This window comes from Engystomops pustulosus, chromosome 9 (genome assembly GCF_040894005.1).
Source record: "Engystomops pustulosus chromosome 9, aEngPut4.maternal, whole genome shotgun sequence".
NCBI lineage: Eukaryota > Metazoa > Chordata > Amphibia > Anura > Leptodactylidae > Engystomops > Engystomops pustulosus.
In genome coordinates, this window is record NC_092419.1 from 97,536,032 (window position 1) to 97,554,661 (window position 18,630).

At 44.3% G+C, this 18,630-nt stretch overlaps 2 protein-coding genes across 5 annotated transcripts; one reads left to right on the forward strand and one right to left on the reverse strand.

Annotated features, from left to right (window-relative positions):
* Nucleotides 1-395: 395 nt before the first annotated feature.
* Nucleotides 396-8,966, forward strand: GNL3L (G protein nucleolar 3 like). The gene is made up of 15 exons (XM_072124331.1): nt 396-534; nt 617-654; nt 2,799-2,909; nt 3,438-3,554; nt 4,474-4,557; nt 4,760-4,895; nt 5,525-5,628; nt 6,172-6,316; nt 6,609-6,696; nt 6,801-6,978; nt 7,158-7,300; nt 7,528-7,664; nt 7,743-7,891; nt 8,116-8,287; nt 8,650-8,966. Exons 1-15 carry the CDS (start codon nt 522-524, stop codon nt 8,715-8,717), a joined length of 1,683 nt encoding a protein of 560 aa, XP_071980432.1. The 5' UTR covers nt 396-521; the 3' UTR covers nt 8,718-8,966.
* A 1,367-nt stretch (nt 8,967-10,333) lies between these two features.
* On the reverse strand, nt 10,334-16,389 carry LOC140076666 (uncharacterized). 4 transcript variants are annotated; one of them, XM_072123294.1, is made up of 10 exons: nt 16,282-16,389; nt 15,381-15,639; nt 15,047-15,220; nt 13,669-13,826; nt 13,229-13,427; nt 13,053-13,149; nt 12,526-12,697; nt 12,120-12,269; nt 11,744-11,862; nt 10,334-10,506 (listed from the first exon to the last, which is right to left on the reverse strand). In XM_072123294.1, the coding sequence occupies exons 1-10, from the start codon at nt 16,331-16,333 to the stop codon at nt 10,447-10,449; spliced, it is 1,440 nt and encodes a 479-aa protein (XP_071979395.1). In that variant the 5' UTR covers nt 16,334-16,389; the 3' UTR covers nt 10,334-10,446. The 4 variants fall into 4 exon arrangements, with proteins under 4 accessions (XP_071979395.1, XP_071979396.1, XP_071979397.1 ...); XM_072123295.1 differs by having other exon boundaries at nt 15,381-15,636; nt 16,282-16,367; XM_072123296.1 differs by having other exon boundaries at nt 16,184-16,300.
* Between the last annotated feature and the right edge of the window lie 2,241 nt (nt 16,390-18,630).

Genomic DNA, 18,630 nt, shown 5'->3' on the forward strand with positions numbered 1-18,630 from the left:
CACCTTGTTGTTATCTGACACTTTCCATTGTAATGAGGGCACCTTGTTGTTATGTGGACACTTTCCATCGTAATGAGGGCACCTTGTTGTTATGGGGCACTTTCCATTGTAATGAGGGCACCTTGTTGTTATGGGGCACCTTCCATTGTAATGAGGGCACCTTGTAGTTATGGGGGCACTTCCCATTGTAATGAGGGCACCTTGTTGTTATGGGGCACTTCCCATTGTAATGAGGGCACCTTGTAGTTATGGGGCACATATTTGGGGTTGAGGCAGCCATAACTCGGGGTACAGAGCTGCTTCTCCATGTGCTGCTCCTGCTGTCACTTATTGCTTGTACATAGAGATTTCCCTCCCATTACCAGATGCGGCCGCTCCTCCGCCTGTGCTCTCCTCATGTGACTGTACATCCTCTCAGCCAGCACTGAGCACATCCCTGGTGTCTGTCACTAGCCCCGCCTCCTCTCCCCTTCACGACACCTTCCTTTACGGCAGCGGCGGCCCGAGTCTTCCCTCACAGCATGTCCCGGCGCAGTAAGTCACTGTGGGCGGCAGGTTTGGACCTTGTCCCGGCCAGGACCGCCGCTCATTCTCATTACTGTGTTTCTCTCTGCAGAAAATCGAAAACCAGGGAAAGGAGGCGGCAAACAGCAGGTAAAACACAGCCCGGACATGTTAGGAGCTGGGGCGGAGTGAGGCATGCCGGGAGATGTAGTTCCTTCCGGCGCTTACTCCAGTGTTTAGACCTAAGCAGGAACTACAAATCCCAGCATGGTGATGGAAACACGTGCGAGCAGCTGAGTGGAAAAAACGTGGATGTGTGTGGTCGCTGTGGCTCATGTACTGCAGGAGTGGCAGGCAGTGGTGGCACTACATCTCCCAGCATGCCCTAACTTACTGCTGTCTTAAAGGGGAAGTCCTTTAGGTTTCAAGTTTTGGACGTTCATGTGTTAAAAGTGCATTACACAAATGCATTACAGAAAAAAAGTGTCTGCTGTGCAATTTTTTTCGCTAGTAGCTGTGACTCATTATTCATATGGCCTCGTTCACCCCGTTTATATTATGTTTGTATGAGTAGCAGGCAAAACACATGGTGCTTGTTACTTTAACAACAAGTGACACAACTCTACATCATAGTGCTGTCAGGGCATGTTCACACATGTGTTAACAAATGTAAACAGTAATTTAATTAGGCAAATCACCTCTCATCAGCCTTTGTAATGCGTTTCAAACGCAGGCCAAAACGCAACGTGTGAACGCGGCCTCAGGCCGGCGCCACACAGGGCGCTTTGTCTGCGCTTGCAAACGCAGACAAAGTCGCGCCCACCGGGGCGGGCCTCGGCCCGATCGCATCGGCGTTTCTATGGAAACGCCTGCGATCGTGAACGAGCCGCCGGTGTTTCGCGTTAAATTCACGCAAAACACCGGTGGCTCGTTCCCGATCGCAGGCGTTTCCATAGAAACGCCGATGCGATCGAGCCGAGGCCCGCACCGGTGGGCGCGACTTTGTTTGCGTTTGCAAGCACAGACAAAGCGCCCTGTGTGGCGCCGGCCTCAGGCCTTGTTCACGTGCAATGTGTGTGTTTCGTTTTGAAACACAAATGCAGCGAGGTTGGGGCTTGCCTGATGAGTCACGATCACAACCGTTTAGCGTGTAACCAATGCAAAACTTGTGGTGTTTTGGTTTCAAAACACAACGCAAATGCTGCATGTGAATGTGCTCTACAAGATGTGTGAAGAGGACTCGCAAGCCGATCCCTCTTCCTACATACCATCAAAGACTTTCGATCATTTCTGGCACTGATCACAGGTTGATATCTGTATAAATTCTGCTGGGATAGACACCCATGGCATTTATATACTGGCAGCTCGTGCACGTCGCCATATTGGCTCTGATCAACATCCCCTGTGGCGTCAGGCGCATGCGTTTTTAACCAGTTTTAATTAAGATAATTGGTAAAACCTGTCAAAAATGCATGCGTTTTCAAAAAATGCTGCTTAAGGGTGATGCCACACATGGCGTTTTGAACCCGTTTTTGGTCCGTTCTTAAGCAGTTCGTTAAAAACCGCATTCATTTTTTAAAACGCATCGATTTTTGACAGGTTTTACCAATTATCTTAATTAATGCATGCGATTTTTAACGGACTGCCTAAAAACTGACCAACAACGGGTTCAAAACGCCATGTGTGGCATCACCCTTAGTGAAAAAAAAAAAAAAGAAAAAGTTAAAAAGAAAAAACAATGTTTCGAATCACCCCTTTTGCCTGATCAAACAAAATATTAAGAAAATGATTGTTGCCAGAAGACACTAGGAAGTACAAAGTGTTTGCCCTCTGCACATGGTTTACTCCTTTGTAAAAGACAAGTTTTGTGGTCACTCTGGATCCCAGTAGTAGGACCATTGATGGTAAGCTCAGTCACTATTCTGTGTAGCTGCGGGTAGAACTGGGTCAGGCTTAATAAGAAGTTATAGTGAAGGTTTGATGAGAGGTGGAGTCACAGACCTGGGACATGGATTGGATTGTCACTTCTTCCTACACCTTAACTGTGGGGTTCCCCAGTGTTGGACCCCTCATATGCTATGTCGATAACTTATTCTACAATTCAAAATTTAGAAGTTCTACTACTGTGCACTGGATAAGGGATCTGTTCATTGAATATCAGGCCATGCTTGCAGTTCTCTCCTGCACTGTGGTTGGTCTGTAAAATTTGATCTTCGGATATGTAAACTCATATTCACTTGTCTCTTTAACGTTGTGTTATTTTCTCAGTTTTTCACAAATCTCTGGTTTGACAGGGGAACAATCTACTAAATACTGGGAAAAATGTCAAGAAAGATCCAGGAGTCCCCAACCTGTCACACTTCAAGGAGCAGGCCAAGCGTGAGGCTGAGCAGAAGAGAAAGAGGGTGAGTCTGAGGGGTCATTGTGGCTGATAACCTGATTTTTTTGGGCCTTTTCTAGCTAAAGTGGGTGATTCAGGGTGGATATGATTTTAAAGGATTTTATGAAAATTTGGCTCCTTTATTACATGTAATAATATTATGTGTAATATAGACACAAATCACGACCAACTGAGGGTAAGATGATCCACACTATGGCACTGCCAGTCCATTGCATATTAGCCTTATGTGCATCTACCATTAAAGGGGTTGTCCAGGATCAGGGGTTTTTATAATATAGATATACCGGGAGAAGTATAAAAATACTTCCCACGATATATACAGTGAATATTTCCATTCACTGACATTCAGTTCCTCTAAATGGTGAGCAATTAATAAGACTGCACATCTGTATGTACAAGTGTGTTCCATTCACTGACTGTCATAGGAGGTCTTGTCAGTGAGAAAAGATTGAAACACAAATTATGATGTTATATTTCACCCCGTTTCGGAGACCATACAATGTACATGATGGATTATCTTTCTTATCTGCAGGTGGAAGAGATGAGGGCGAAGCAGAAAGACGCCAGGGAGAAAGAGATGGCGAAGCGGAGAAACCTGGACACGTTCCAGAAGGATGTGCTGAGGCGGCAGCGCGAGTTTGAGCAGAAGGTCATTGACTTCAGGCCTTGTGGAGATATTACTTAGCAGCTGCTCCCATATTCATATCCCAAAATACAAATCCAACATACCCGATCCATTTTTGTAATAGTCTTGTAAGAATTAACTGGGTTTTGAGACGTAGGCAATCGCTGCTGATGGCCATATATAAAATGGATCTGCGGTATAGGGTATGAGTTGTAGAATAGTGGGGGATTGACTCCTGGGGTCTTGCTGCTAACAAGACAGGGTGCGTCCCACCTACCCGCTTAACACCGGTCTGCTACTAGGACTGCTGGATATAGTCTTATGCTTTCTATAGTAGCCCCATAGCGCTTAATAGAGCATCAGTGTGACCTGTGCTCCATACAGAACTAGGTACAAAGGACCGCTATTTCTGTGATCGCTTGGGGTCCTTGCAGTGGGATCCCAGCAACCATATACTTTTGCCTTGGTTAATTAAGTTGCTTTACTGATGACAGTGGTTGGTCCATTAAAAATGAATAGAGGGGTGGGGGGACTTCAAAGACTGGCTACAGTGCAGAGGATGTGATAATAATGGCATCATAGTGATATAGTTAATTATACACCGAACTGTAATCATGATCTACAGGGAAGCAGGGACTCCTTGCATCATATTTCACTATGATCCATTGAGTCCTGTGCTCTGCACTGTGGTTCTTTAAATTTTTTTTACGGTCCAACCATGGCTGTGCACATCCAGGTCGAAGGCAAAGTTTTTCTATGGACAAGGTTCATATGTCAGAGCCACCTGTCTCCAATAATATGAATTATTGGTCTCTGGGTTTTCAGATGATACGGTTTATTTTGAAGAGCTAAAAGCCGCGTGACTGATCCACTCTCGTCTTTATAACTTTTGTTGTTGTGAATATGACATGATGATGAATTGCAAACCTTTCCATGTGTGCAGGAGGCAGATCTGCGGAGCCTGGAGAAGCACGAGCAGCTGGAGAACGAGAACTCTAGGAAAGCCTATTACCGAGAATTTAAGAAGGTCAGTGTCTATCTGCTGAGCTGTATACAGGTATTACCCTGCAAATGCTGAGCCTGTTGTACCAGAGAGCTCCATTCACTGCAGTTCTGTTCAGCATTGCTAATACTGTAATGTAACATAGGAGTAAAATAAACTTTCTAAAGAAGCAATGCCGCCCTGTATCAGGTAACCACCTTACATCCTCTTCTATTGTGTCCTGCAGGTGGTGGAAGCGGCTGATGTTATCCTTGAAGTTCTCGATGCCAGGGATCCTCTGGGATGTCGCTGCCCACAGGTGGAGCAGGCAGTGGTACAGAGCGGCACCAGTAAAAAGCTAGTCTTGGTGCTCAACAAAATAGGTAGAGACACATCGTAACATATTCCACTATGTATGTGTTAGCTTGTCTACTGACCTGTTTCCTGTCAGTGAATGGAAACATTCTCATCTATATTCAGAGGCTTAGATACTCATGCTCGTTCAGGTGCAGTTGTATTTGGAATAAATGCTATTAGGAAGATTCACATTTACAAGTAGTATTCACATTTTATATATGATTTTTATGCATTCTATGACTGCAAAACGAAGTGTAGATTCTTAAGAGAAGTGTAACCTAGCTTTTATATTTCCACACCTGATTTTACCTTTTAAAATTGCTTATAAAAACCTGATCCTAACCTGCATGTGTGAATATAGCCATACTTGCACCAGGTTTCCTTATTACCTTAGTACAAAGAGCTCCACCGTGTGACCTTGTCTAGGTCAGGTTAGAACATTGCACTGTTAAGTGATAGAAGTTGCAGTGCAATGAGGTGTAACATTGCAGTCTCAAAAAATCTCCAGAGACTGAAGTTGCAGGCTGCAAAAAAAACACATTTATTCTGTACAATTTTTGGTATTATGTGTACCCATAGCAAGCCGGACATTATTTAAAATGCGCTACAAGATAAAATGCAGGGAAGTAAAATATCTTTTTATATTTCTTGTCAGATCTGGTGTCTAAACCCATAGTGGAGAAGTGGCTGAAGTACCTGCGCAATGAGTTCCCTACAGTGGCGTTCAAGGCTTCTACACAGCAGCAAAACAAGAACTTGGTACTGGCCTTTCTGTAAGGGGGGTTTCTTATTGATTCCCCCAAATATATTGGGGTTGTGCCAAGTATTATCACAAGATGAGGGATATCTTCATTGATGGGGGTCTGATAGATGGGATACCCACCAATCATAAGAACAGCTCTCTTATTAAGAGTTAATGTGAGTGCCAAAATACCCCAGCACTGTGCTCTACTACTGCATGGAGCGGCAGGACACATCAAAACTTGGTGCTTTGTTTGTTTGGTGACCACTGATATCAAGGGTCATTTCTTGTGATTGATGAGGGTCCCAAGCGTTGGTTATCCTTTATCCTGTGGATAGAGGATACTAGAGGACACCTTTAAAGGGTTACTTTGCCTGCCTTGTCTCCTCTGTGGTAAAATGATGGCAGACAATGCAGCGGCTCTGGTCAGTTGCTTTAATAATCGGACCCTCTTACGTGGCCGGTAAAATTGTTGAATAAACACTTTTTAAGATAAAATAATTACATAAATTGTAGTAAGTCGCATTTATAACATGTCATTTCTTTTCTGTACATTACAGCAACAGAGCAGAGTACCGGTGACACAGGCGTCGGAGGACCTGCTTAACTCCGGAGCTTGTATAGGAGCTGATTGTTTAATGAAACTTTTAGGAAACTACTGCAGAAACCAGGACATCAAGACGGCCATAACGGTTGGGGTTGTAGGTGCGTTGTGAGAAATGACATGTTGGACGAGCTAAAATACCGGGCCTTGCCTGCTACGGATCATCGTTGGATCCTGGGTTTTTTAGGATTATCACATACTTGATTTCATAGGTCGCGCTGGATGGGAGATATCATAGGAAGGTCTCAGGATGGGCACATACCTTTCTATGTGGATCAGCACTTACCCGCTTTCATAGGGGGTTCTTTGGATCAGCACTTATCGGCAATTAGGAGTTGTCAATAATTATGTATTATTGGTGTCTTTACGTTGATCTTCTTTGCTTGCCTTGAGGTTTTCCCAATGTGGGGAAGAGCAGTCTCATCAACAGCCTGAAGAGGGCGCGTGCATGCAATGTTGGCGCCACACCCGGAGTCACTAAGTAAGCCTAAAAAAAAATTACCATATGCCACAGAGTTTATAACAATTTGTAATTTTCAGTATTTTGTATTCCTTTTCTAAACCCAAACATGTTTTATAAACCAGATGTCTGCAGGAGGTTCACCTCGATAAACACATCAAACTTCTAGACTGTCCAGGTATCGTTATGGCGACATCTACTTCTGACGCCGCCATGATTTTACGTAACTGCGTGAAGATTGAGCAGTTGGTTGACCCGGTAGGACCGGTGGAGGCCATCCTGAGACGCTGCAATAAAGATCAGGTAAGTGATGTAGGATGTGTCAGATGTGGCCTTCAGGGCTGGAGTTTTTTGTAAAATCTTAACAGAGCAAATTGGCCTTCATTAAACAAGATTTTGGTTTTAACATCTTGACCAAGAACAATGATAGAAAATTTGGTTTGGGAAGTGAATGATAGAGAAATTTTTATATCACCCCTCAGATCTTGCAGCACTACAAGGTGACTGACTACAGAAATACTCTGGAGTTCCTGGCCATGTTGGCCAAGAGGCAGGGGAAGCTGAAGAAGGGAGGCTTGCCCGACCACGAGAAAGCCGCCAAGTCTGTTCTGACAGACTGGGTCAGGTATGCAAGTCTGTTGACTGATCTGTAATTTGACGTTTAATGTTCACTTGGTGATAAGTCTTCTGCAACTTGCCCAATGTGCAGCTCCAGACTGTACCAGTCCAGACTTTAAGTTTAGCAGCAGCTGCAGAGACGCATATTATACGAAGCATTGCCCAATTGGTGTGGACCAGGATCTCTAGTGGTGACTCTGCCATCATGTGTGTCATTGCTTCTCTCCTGTGCAGCGGTAGAATAAGTTACTTCACTCATCCTCCTGAGACGCACACGTTACCGACCCACATCAGCGCAGAGATTGTCACAGAGATGGGGAAGGCCTTTGATTTTGAAGCCTTGGAGATGGACAACAGTGAATCTTTGTCAAGTAAGTTACAAGTATTAGCTGTGTTATCTGTCATAGTACTACTATACGCTTCATCTATGTCCTTGCGTCTGTCTGCAGAAGTCCAGTCTGCTCCACAAGGGATTGCTATGGAGAGCTCAGATTTGACCAGTGGGACAGCACAAGAGGTAGAAGATACAGAATGGTTGCTTTCCAATGAGATTATAGAGGCACCACCTGGCGCAATGGATGTGGATGAAGACGATGAGGTATACAAAGGTTGTTTATATTATTTTTGTATTGCCGATCAGTTACAAGAACATGAATGAAGCCGAACTGTTATAGCAGACGCAGAAGGAGGGCAAGTTTGGTACAAATCTCTTTTTCTATCTTGATGGTAGAGAGTCCTTCAGCTCTGCTTGTCTAAAGATGCATGCACGCATTAGTATCGCATAGTGTATTGATGGCCATGTGGTTCTGATGTATTTTATAGTTTGGGCCTATGACTGTCGAAATCAAAACGGCTAAAAGCAAAGGCCAGGAAGAACCAGAGCGAGTCCCCAAAGCTCCCAGCTTGAAGGAAATTCTATCAGTGGATCCACTGCAACAAGGACATGCGCTCCAGGCGGCCAGAAAGAGGAGGAAAAAGCTGCAGAAGAGAGCGGGTGAGTGTCTAGTCCGTATGGCCCTTCTTATGATAAATGGGTACAGTACTGTTCCAGACCCAGTGCAGCTGAACTGAACACAGCATGTCAGATCAGCTCAGCTGTACCAAGTGTGGGTTGATAAACCTGCCCAACACTTGGACCATACGTGCTTAGAGCCAGCAGCAAATGATGTCCTTGACGCTGTGAGCCCACCATATAATTCACTTAGGATCATGTACTAACTATGCTCATGCCCCCTCTTTATGTGAATACACTTGAACGTTGAAACCCGAATCTAGCAGAATTATAGCCAGCAATAGATATTGGTCAACATGGTAATAAATATGAAGCCAGACACTGAACCTTCACTTCTCTTTCAGATAAAATCGCCACCAAGCTGTCGGACACATTAACACAAGCCATGAATTTTGGATTTGGTGATGACTGAATGTCTCCAGGGACTAATCCAGTGACATGGACACATTAAAGGGATATTCCAATCGTAACATCCTTTGCCTCATGTGGGTGAATTGCAAAAACAGGGAAAATTTTTGCCATTTATCTGGAGAAGTGTTGCACATCCGGACCATTTGGCCGTTATGGGAATTCCCTTTAAAAGATTGAACTTTGACTTCTGACTCTTGGATTATCTGCTGTCAACTATTTATGATGTCATTAAAACCATCTAACTTTGTCATTATGTGTACAATCAATGTATGGAGGGGGGGGGGGGGGGGGGAGGAGACTCCTGACTGGCACCTGGAAAGATGATCAGGTATGTGGCGTTACTTGGGAAATAAGGGCCAACACACAGAATCACCGTTGCAGCAATCATCACTGTATAATGAATGAATTATTCATCCCCCATCTAGTCCGTGTTGCAGCACATGACCCTGTTCACACTTGGATGCTGCTGCCAATGGCATAACTAGATTCCTCAGGGCAAAATTTATTAGAGGACTCCTCTCCCATTATACCCAAAATAACTCAAGTCTCCCTTTTAGCAGCAGATTACTGGGCTTTCCAAGTTTGCTATATCTAATATATATATTCCAGTTGCTCCTGTTTTTGGCAGGAACAACTGGAATATGCCCCTGCAAATGGAGGAAGACATCCTCCGCCAGCAAGGCTATGAAAGTATTGCTCTGCTGCAGGCTAGGATTTACATAACCTCATCTGTATATGACTATTACAGATAAGTCATATGTACAGTATAAAAGACATATGTATTATACACACATGCTTAATGTAGACATTTACACACATATGTATAATATACATCCTTACTGCATTCATTTTTTGCATTACAGCCAACCTCTAGTTTTAGACTTGTGTATATATTGTGCTTGTAGTCAGACACCCTGAAATGGAGGGTAACAGGAAGCTCTGGCACACCGCTCAGGTTGTGTGCAGTGTGACTGAGCAGATGGTTTTACTCCCTATCCTGCTGAGGCTTTTCCTCTGACACGGCACACAGGCTAGGTACAGGACAGGAGTAGTGACTGCCATTGCCTGCACCTGGTTGTGTGCTGCATCTACTGCGCCGTGACACTGTCTACTCTCTGCAGATAGAACAGGTTCTGCCCTGAGGGGTGCACTGATACTATTATACTGTAAGGGCCGCTGGCCCTCTCCCTGTGGGCCTGGACCTGTGACAGTGATAGTGCATAGTTCCATGTGCCATAGTGCAAGTACTTTAACACGCACAAAGGAATTTCTTCTCTAAACAGGTGAACCTGATCATGAGAGCTGCCAAACTGTCCTGGGACACACAAGTACAAGGAAGAATTTATCATGTGCCCCTTCCTTAGGTAGGTTAAGACCACCTGATGTATCCCACTGGCAGCCAGGATCAGTTTTGAGTAAAAACCTGTGAAAGTTAACAGCAAGTGCATCTCCCCCTTCACAGCCACTTGGCGTGGAGATGGCGTGGAGGGGGCATTTGCGATAATATCAGGACTTGTACACCAAAGTAAGTGGTCTAGAAGTACTGATAAATGTCCCCCATGTGTAGAACGTCTTCCTCTGTCGTTTTCTCTTACAATCACTTCAATGAAGGCAAAATACAAGCTAGAAAAATACATTTATTCAATATAAAAATTAAAATGTGCAATTGTCTTATACACTGGATGCAACACACACTTTAAGCAAAGAATGGGAATCGGATGGATCTCCGGTTACAACCCAGACCTCGAATTGTTAATGGACGCCCCACTGCGTAGGTTATAACGTGGAGTCTGAAGGAAAGAAATTAGAGGAAATATAGTAAGTACTCGGTCATCTGATACAGAGCTCCAAATCTCGGCTGCAGACCCAATCTGCCTGTCTAGTTAAGCTCCATTTTGTGATTAATTACATTGAGTTTTGTTGTATTTACTTATTTATAGCATTATGGGTTCGTGTAGCAGGTGTTCATATTCCCAGAATACCCCTTTAAATGATCCCTCTGTGCTTAGAAATGCTGTGTGCTGACAATGTGCTTAGAGTATCAGGGTCCAGGTTGATCTACACTTTTTTTTAGCTTCTGAACATTTTACTAGTATCAGAGAGAAATAGACATGAAACAGATCAGAGATTATGAGATCCAGGGGAAGGATATAAAACACAATGACAATCTCAGCTCTGCAACACAAAGAGTCAGCTCTACTATATTTTTTGTTAACAGTGAATTAGAGTGTGTTATTTTGTTATCCTGAGTATATTTAAACGGGTATTCCCATAAAGACAAGATTCTTAAGTCGGAAACTATATGCCTCCCTCCCAGCTATAGATCTTATCTGTCTGTAGCTGGTCTTGTAATGCAGAGGGGAGGGACAGGAGGCAGAGAGCACTGCAGTGTGCAGATAAGAGAAGCTATTTATGAGAAGAATTCGACCATAGTCAGAAGATTTATATTCAGGGCAACCAAAATTGTAAAACACCAGGACTAATAGAGACAGGTAGGTATTATACCTGTGAAATGCTGCATTTTTGTTAACAGTGAATTAGAGTGTGTTATTTTGTTATCCTGAGTATATTTAAAGGGTTATTCCCATGAAGACAAGATTCTTAAGTCGGAAACTAGACCAACTAATAGCTTAAGTACAACTCTACAGGCACAAACCTCTTCAGATTAATCATTCTGCACTGGTCTATGCAGCAACACTTTCATAAATCTCCTGCAATGAGTGAAGTGATACAATTCTGGCTACCTGCAGCCACCACTTGGGGGGAGCTAAATGTATGTATGTGCATTTATACATTAAACATAGCCTTTACTTAGCTCCCTCTAGTGGCAATTAATTAATAATGGGAAGCAGATTATTTGGTGCTCGGGAAATGAACACATTCTGTCCACTATGAAGAGATATTACAGTATTCTGGCTGGTTGAAGGTACCTCAGCGCTTCCGGATGCAAGTAGCCACATTTTATAGTGCAAATAATGCTGAAAATACAATGATGCTCAATGATAAGATGACACTAGATACACTCACCACTGGCTCGGTGACTGGGATATTATATACCGCTGGCTCCGAGGGTCTGGAGCTCCTTCTGCGGCTTGCACTGCGTGACCGAGAGCGGGCTCTTCTCCTAGGAGTACTTGTAACTTGTGCTTTTGAAGATAGAAGAGACATAATTGGGGGATTTGAGAATTCAATTTTACAGCACAGGACCTTCATAACTCTGCACCAGAGTCTTGTACACAAAACAGTGCAATATTTTATAAAACTATTCCATTTATGACCATTTTATTGCTCCTCCATTAGGCAACTCTGTCAAGTCAACAAGTTCTCATTTGTTCACACTGGACTCATAGGTTGTATCCACCTAAATCTATCAGCTATGACAATATGAACAGTTCAGCCTCACCAAGTTGCACACTGTACACAGAGTCCCTCAGGCTCTCGCTATCCATAACGTCCTGCATGAATGATGGATCAGGAATCCCCGAATCTCCAAATATCAAGTCTTCCTTCAGAAATTTCTCTTGGAAGTTCTCTGGTTTGTTGAGCAGTTTTTCTACAGAGAAGATCAGAGATGAGAAAGTGAACGTTCTTGTAATAAAGTCCTCTATTAGGTCACTATAAAGAGAATAAAATGGGCTCCATTAGCATTTTGGGAGAGCTGTGTACATTGCCTAGTATCCAGTATCAGGGGCGTAACTACAGTGGTATTGGCTTCTATGGGGCCTGCAGTGTCAGGGGGTCCCGGCCTCCAGCCTGATGTGCACCATAATATACAGATGACGACATTTATCAGATAATATGGATTCAACCTGCTTCCCGTATAATGCTCTGCAGCTCGGCTTTAGTCTCCTGAAGGCCATGGAGCACCTCCAAGCTTTGCCTCTGGACATCTCGATGTGTTAGAGAGACATAAAGAAGAACCAGCAATCCTAGGGAAATAGAGATCTTTCTTGCCATCCCGATCCAAAAGGTCACACTCTCCTAAGGAGACAAATCAGATACATTCAGTAAAACTTAGATTTTTTTGGTTTAACAAGACGACCTTCCACCAATATCCTCGAACCTTTGATGATTCCGGCACAGATGGAATTTTCTCTCTAGCCCCAACCGTTCCAGAGTAATCAGGGCTTGGTTGTGGTGTCCGTTTCAGCAAAGGACCACCCACCTGACAGAGTAGACTAATTTGCATATTAGTTGGTAAAAATAATATCCATGATAACTCAGCAATGGAAGGCGCTAGAAAAAAAAATTCCAACTACACGTGGATCATTAGAGCAGAGCCCAATTACAGACATAAGTAACTGGTGTTAAAACTAACAAAAAAACGTTCCATTACCGTCTGATCATAGGTCGGCTGAGAGCCTCCCAGGATATATGCGCAGATCATTCTCTCTGTGTAGATATTTGCAGCCACCAGACCAAACAGAACCAACCTGTGGATAGAGGTCAAATCCAGATTTACCACTCTGCCAGCCCATAGATGGTGGCAGTGCCTCAGGGGCTCCCCATTACCTGGCACCCGCTGTACGTTGAGTGGAGGTCACCAGGAATACAGCACCACAGCCCATCAGGTTGTACAGGAAGGAGTAGAGGGTGTTGGATTCTCCCACCACAAACTGGTGCAGATAGGTGATCCTGTTGAAGATTTCGGAGAAGAGCAGGCGCTGCTCACTGGCCGACTGCTGCATTTCTTCAAAGGCTTGTCTGACACCTAGAATCCAGAAGATTGGTCAGCACTGGAGACATCCTAAACTGCAGTGACCAAATCATTAAACTAGAATCCATAGGACTGATTTTTACACCCAAAGGTGCGACCATAAAAGAACAGCCAGGACCACAAGGTGGCGCTGTCTACAATAGGGCTTACTAAATCTATGATTGCCCCCTCTAGTGGTGACAAAAACAAGTGTCAATTTCACCATTTCCCTAAGTGATGAAGGTAAAGTACAGACCCATTGTGGACTCCTGGAGGGTCTTCTTCAGCAGGTGGCCATTGCGCAGGATCTCCTCCTGTGACTGGAGGGTGGCATTCTGGGCTTGCATCATCTCTTCCGCCATCAGGTTGGTGGCTTCCAGTTGCTTGGCCACGCTGTCAGAATTCACAGTCAGCCTTCAGGGAATGAGAATATCAAAGTGAGGGGATGGATTTAAAGGGGATGACTGGAGGTTGAAAAACATGTCTGCTTTCTTCCAGATCCACTCTTGACCATGACCTGTGCTGGTACTGCAGCTCAGCCATATAGAAATAAATGGGGCTTATTTGCAATACCACATGATTACTCATGGTCAGGAGAGAAGCTGTTTTTTGGAAGGAGGCAGCCATGTTTTTTAATATCTGGACAACCCCCTTAAAAAGCCAAAGACAACCAGATTAGATCATATGGTTTTCCTCCTCCAAGAAAGAGCGCCACTGTTGACCATAGGCCAAGTTGGTATTGTAGGTCTGAAACACAAGCCACAGTCTTTTGGCAAACCCAGTGACACTCCATCAATGTAAAACGAAACATTTTGTAACTTTCCCATATTCCTTGAATTTATCGCCACACATTTATCTCTGCTTGCTGTCGGTGAATATAAGCATTGCTGTTGGGTCTAGACCAGTGGTGGCGAACATTTGGCACAGGTGCCAGAGGTGGCACTCAGAGCCCTCTCTATGGGCACCTGTGCCATCACCCCACCGCAGATTCCGCCAGACAGGACTCAAGGCCTTTTTTTCCTTCTTTCTACTGTATTGGTGTCCTCAGGTGCCTATACAATTTAAACCTGTGACAGAGCAGGGAGTAATAAGTTACTGTTTAAATTGTCTTTGCAAAAAATATGTGGTTTTTGGATGTAGTTTGGGCACTCGGCATCTAAAAAGGTTTGCCATCACTGGTCTAGAATAAGACAGCCCTTCCCAATCATATCCAATTGATAAGCTCATTCCAGGAGATACAGGGATTGTTTCTTTTTCTTGTCAGCTAGCAGATATATATTATAATATCATAGTTTTAGATGCTAGCCATGTTATATTGTGAGCTCTACGGCAAATAGGAGTCGATTTTCTAAACTTTATGATGCAGACCACGCACTTTATTGACAATTTTGGAAAAGGAAAACTTTGAAAAAGTCACAAAACTTGGAGAAGCCCACAAGATGGCGCTGCATATCTGGCCAATATACCGGATGCCCTCCTGAGATAACACACTGTAATGCACCATAGTCGTTGCCAGATGTGTGCAGTGAAATGCCAGGGGCCTTGTATATAACTGAAGATGCGGTACAATCTATACACTGCCATACAGAACCCACAATAGTAGGTCAAACACCACGTCAGCCACCTGGACCCACCTGAGGATGATGTCCTGGGTCTTCTCCTGCCACAGCTCATTCTGCAGGTAATAGCAGATGCTATGTGCATGTGTGAAGAATTCTGTGTATGCATTAAACGCCACCGTGTCCATGCCATGTGTGCACTGCCGCACCGTGCTCCGCTCCGTACACACTGGGAAGTCTCGGCCTGATCTGTACAGGATAGCCCATATAAAAGTTCACATATACTAAAAATATTCTCAAAACAGCGCCACCATTGACATCTGGCTGCGTCTGGTATTGCAGATCAGTCCCATTCTGGTTACCACCAGTCAATACCAGTCTCGTAAATCATTTGGATATGAAAACTGACCTCTCCAGGTGGCAGTGGGTGAAGGCCAGGGCTATCCTGCTCTGCTCCTCCTCATTGAGCTGCTTGCACCCCACATCCACCCTCAGCAGAGCTTTCCTCCAGCAGTCTCCATAGCGAGGATGTTGAGCGAAGTTCTGCAGCAGCTGTAACTGGTTCCTCCCCTTTTCTATCTCACTGGGGTCAGATCTAGCGCGCCACAGACAGACGGCGGATAGTAGCAGGAAGGGGTAATGGATGGCCATGGATTCCCAGGGGGCTACTAAAAAGATGGGAGCAATGGTTACAGACTCTATGCCTATAGTGATGGTAGCCATGGATAACCAGGGTGGAGCTCACTGAACCCCTACCTACTGCCATCAATAGGCAATCCGTTTTTGACAGGTTTTCCCAATTATCTTAATTAAAACCAGTCAAAAACGGATGAGGTTTTCAAAAAACGCATTCTGTTTTTTTTAACGCATGTGTTTAATGGACTGCTTAAAAACAGCCTAAGACGGTGTTCACACATTGCGTTGAGAATGCAATAACAAACACAATGAATGGATGTAGCCTGAGGCTCTGTTCACATGTTGCACTTGAATTGCATTTCGAGACGCACTTCAAACGCAATAGGGAGGGGCTTGACCCGATTACACATACGTTTCCACTGAAATGCACCTGAACAAGCACTTTGGGGGTCATCGGTTGCCTGATTTATCTTAAAAAATCCAAAATATGGATATCCAGATGTGCGCAATCACAGTAAAAAGTCTAAATTCCTGACCATAGGAATGTGCGGTCATGAAGATGTAGCCAGGACCTACCTTAATAGCAGAAACCGGCTTATCAGACGCCCTGTGCCGCTGCCCACAACATAAACCAACAATGGCGATAAATGCCCCCAATAGCAGTATATTATTACCTCCTCTGTACTGATCCACTTGTACCAGAACAAGCACCTGCTCCCAGCACATCAATTAATACATGTGTAGCTCCACCTAGCAAGGAGATGAACCTGATTGGCTCATCCGCGCACATGGAAGCATCACAATGGAAGGCGGATAGTTAAAGAATGAGACAAAGATTAGAAAATGGGTTGTCATTTTTTTTTCTCCTAAGGCTGCGTTCACACGTTCAGTTTTTTCGATGCAGTTTTTAGAAGCTAAAAAACAAGTGTCATCTCATTGAGAGCTGCTGCTGCTCCTCTTTTTTTAACTCCACTCCTGGTTTGATCAACAAAAACTGCACCCGAAAAACGGAACGTTTGCAGAACGTTTGAACGCACCCTAGAAAGCTACTTTACTGCAGTTCTGGATTCCATTCATGAACCAGGGGGATCAGGATGAACAGTGCTATATTGCGGCTATTGGGAAGGTTTTGTAGCCTCTCTTAGCAGTCCTGCCCTTTGTGGCTCTTCTTCCAAGAATGAAACGGTAAAATGTGTCCCCCCCCCCCCCCCCTCCCCCTCATCCATAATGGCCGCCTACCCCAGAGAATACCGCGCTGTGCGGTGCTGCATTTTTCCCATTTTTCGGCATACTGACCCCATTGTAGGGTGTTTATGTATTTTTGGGCCCCAGTGGCCGACACTCACACAGCCATCAATGATTTCTCTGTTCTCTGAAGAGGTTTAAGAGACGCAGAATGGAGCTTAGTGTTTATACGGAGAACGTCTGCTCAGCTCCGGGGATCCTCAGGTTACAATGCAGGAAGCCGACACGTTCCCAGTACTTGGGGGGGTGGGGGTGGGGGGTGTACGGATCACAAGGGGTTACAGTCGGGGTAATAGGGAGCTGCATCACATTCATACATAGCAAAGGTCTAGGGGACGTATTCACACAGCGAGGTCAAAATTACAACCTAGAGCGTCTCTCACGCTGGAGGACTCATTGTGACCATTGTTTTCTGACTATTTAATTGGAAAGGTGTAATTCTTCATTTCACCTGTGGAGGCGCTGCACAGAATGTGAGCATTTTCATCTATGTTTCCTCATAACAACTGATCACTGGATGGGAACTTACTAAGAAGTTTGGTGGAAAAGTAAAATGTCAAAAAGTATGTCTGCAGGGGGGGGGGTCTTGTTCACAGAGAAGACCAAATTAAGCCATTAGTGGACTTCATTATCAGATGCTAGACTCCATAACTACTCATACTGGTACCCATGCTCTGTACACCAAGCAATCAAGTCAACACTCATTATATACCCCTCTATTTACACAGGGATTTGTGAATTGTATTCTTGTGGCTGCCTCCAGTCACCACTAGGGGGAGCTCACTGCAGGAGAACGTATACAACTCCATACATGTATACAACTGTACATGTCTATGTGATCTCCCCCTAGTGGTGTCAAGGACGTAGTTGCCCCTAATATATACAATCATTTTCTATCTTTTACCCATAAACAAATAATTCCATATAATTTGTCAATCAGATTTCTGTTTTAATAACCCTTTGTGAATGGCAGATTCCTTTCTGATAAGGCACATATGTAATGTTTAGAGTGTTATGGATTTTTTGTTTAAATATTTAAAATTATGTAGCATTTTTTGGAAATGATCATTGTAGTACAGACAAGGTGTAATTCCTCTTGGGACCAGCAGGTGTCACTGTTGCTACTCCAGATCCTGTATAATAAGTTGCACAGCACTGACTCGATCATCATACATCACTGTAGTCAGTTTATTGACCTGTATTGGGGGGTCAGGGGGGTGAAGGGGGTCAGGAAATTTTATTGTACAACAAAAACATTCTCAACAAGACAAGAAGAACTCTTATTAACCTGTTCATGACATTTGCTGCTACTGTACAAGGCGTTGGACTAGCGCCCCTTAGTAAATAGCGACTAATCTGCTACAACTCGACCAATGTGGACCTAATGGAACAGTGTATACGATGATCACATATAAGTGTTAAACGAGGAGTATCTAAAACCTTTGTAACAGCGCCACTCGTGTACGCAGGCTGTGTCTAGTACTGCATTGAACTTAAAGGGGACCTACCACCACGATTCTACCTCTAAAGGTAGAACGGGTGGTAGGTGGATGAATGGGACGTAAGGATAGACCTTTTTGGGCTAATCCTTACGTCCCGGCTATCCTTTTGTAAACTTTAATCAGTTGATATGTTAATTTAATTAAGCGGCTACTGGGGCGTGGAGTAGCCGGACATGAGGCTACTAGTCGCGGCTACTCCACGCCCCAGTAGCCTTGTTCCTCCGCCTACCATGTAATCTTCGGCGCGCAGAACCTCGTAGCTGCGCGTCCTCGTCC

Coding starts and splice junctions, on each gene's coding strand:
- GNL3L (XM_072124331.1), top strand. Junction 6,317..6,608: donor CATAACGGTTGGGGTTGTAG/GTGCGTTGTGAG, acceptor GCTTGCCTTGAG/GTTTTCCCAATGTGGGGAAG. Junction 7,665..7,742: donor CAACAGTGAATCTTTGTCAA/GTAAGTTACAAG, acceptor GTCTGTCTGCAG/AAGTCCAGTCTGCTCCACAA.
- LOC140076666 (XM_072123294.1), bottom strand. CDS start 16,333: ATGTGCTGGGAGCAGGTGCTTGTTCTGGTACAAGTGGATCAGTACAGA. Junction 13,827..15,046: donor ACCCAGGACATCATCCTCAG/GTGGGTCCAGGT, acceptor CATTCCCTGAAG/GCTGACTGTGAATTCTGACA. Junction 11,863..12,119: donor TGTGTACAGTGTGCAACTTG/GTGAGGCTGAAC, acceptor TATCTTCAAAAG/CACAAGTTACAAGTACTCCT.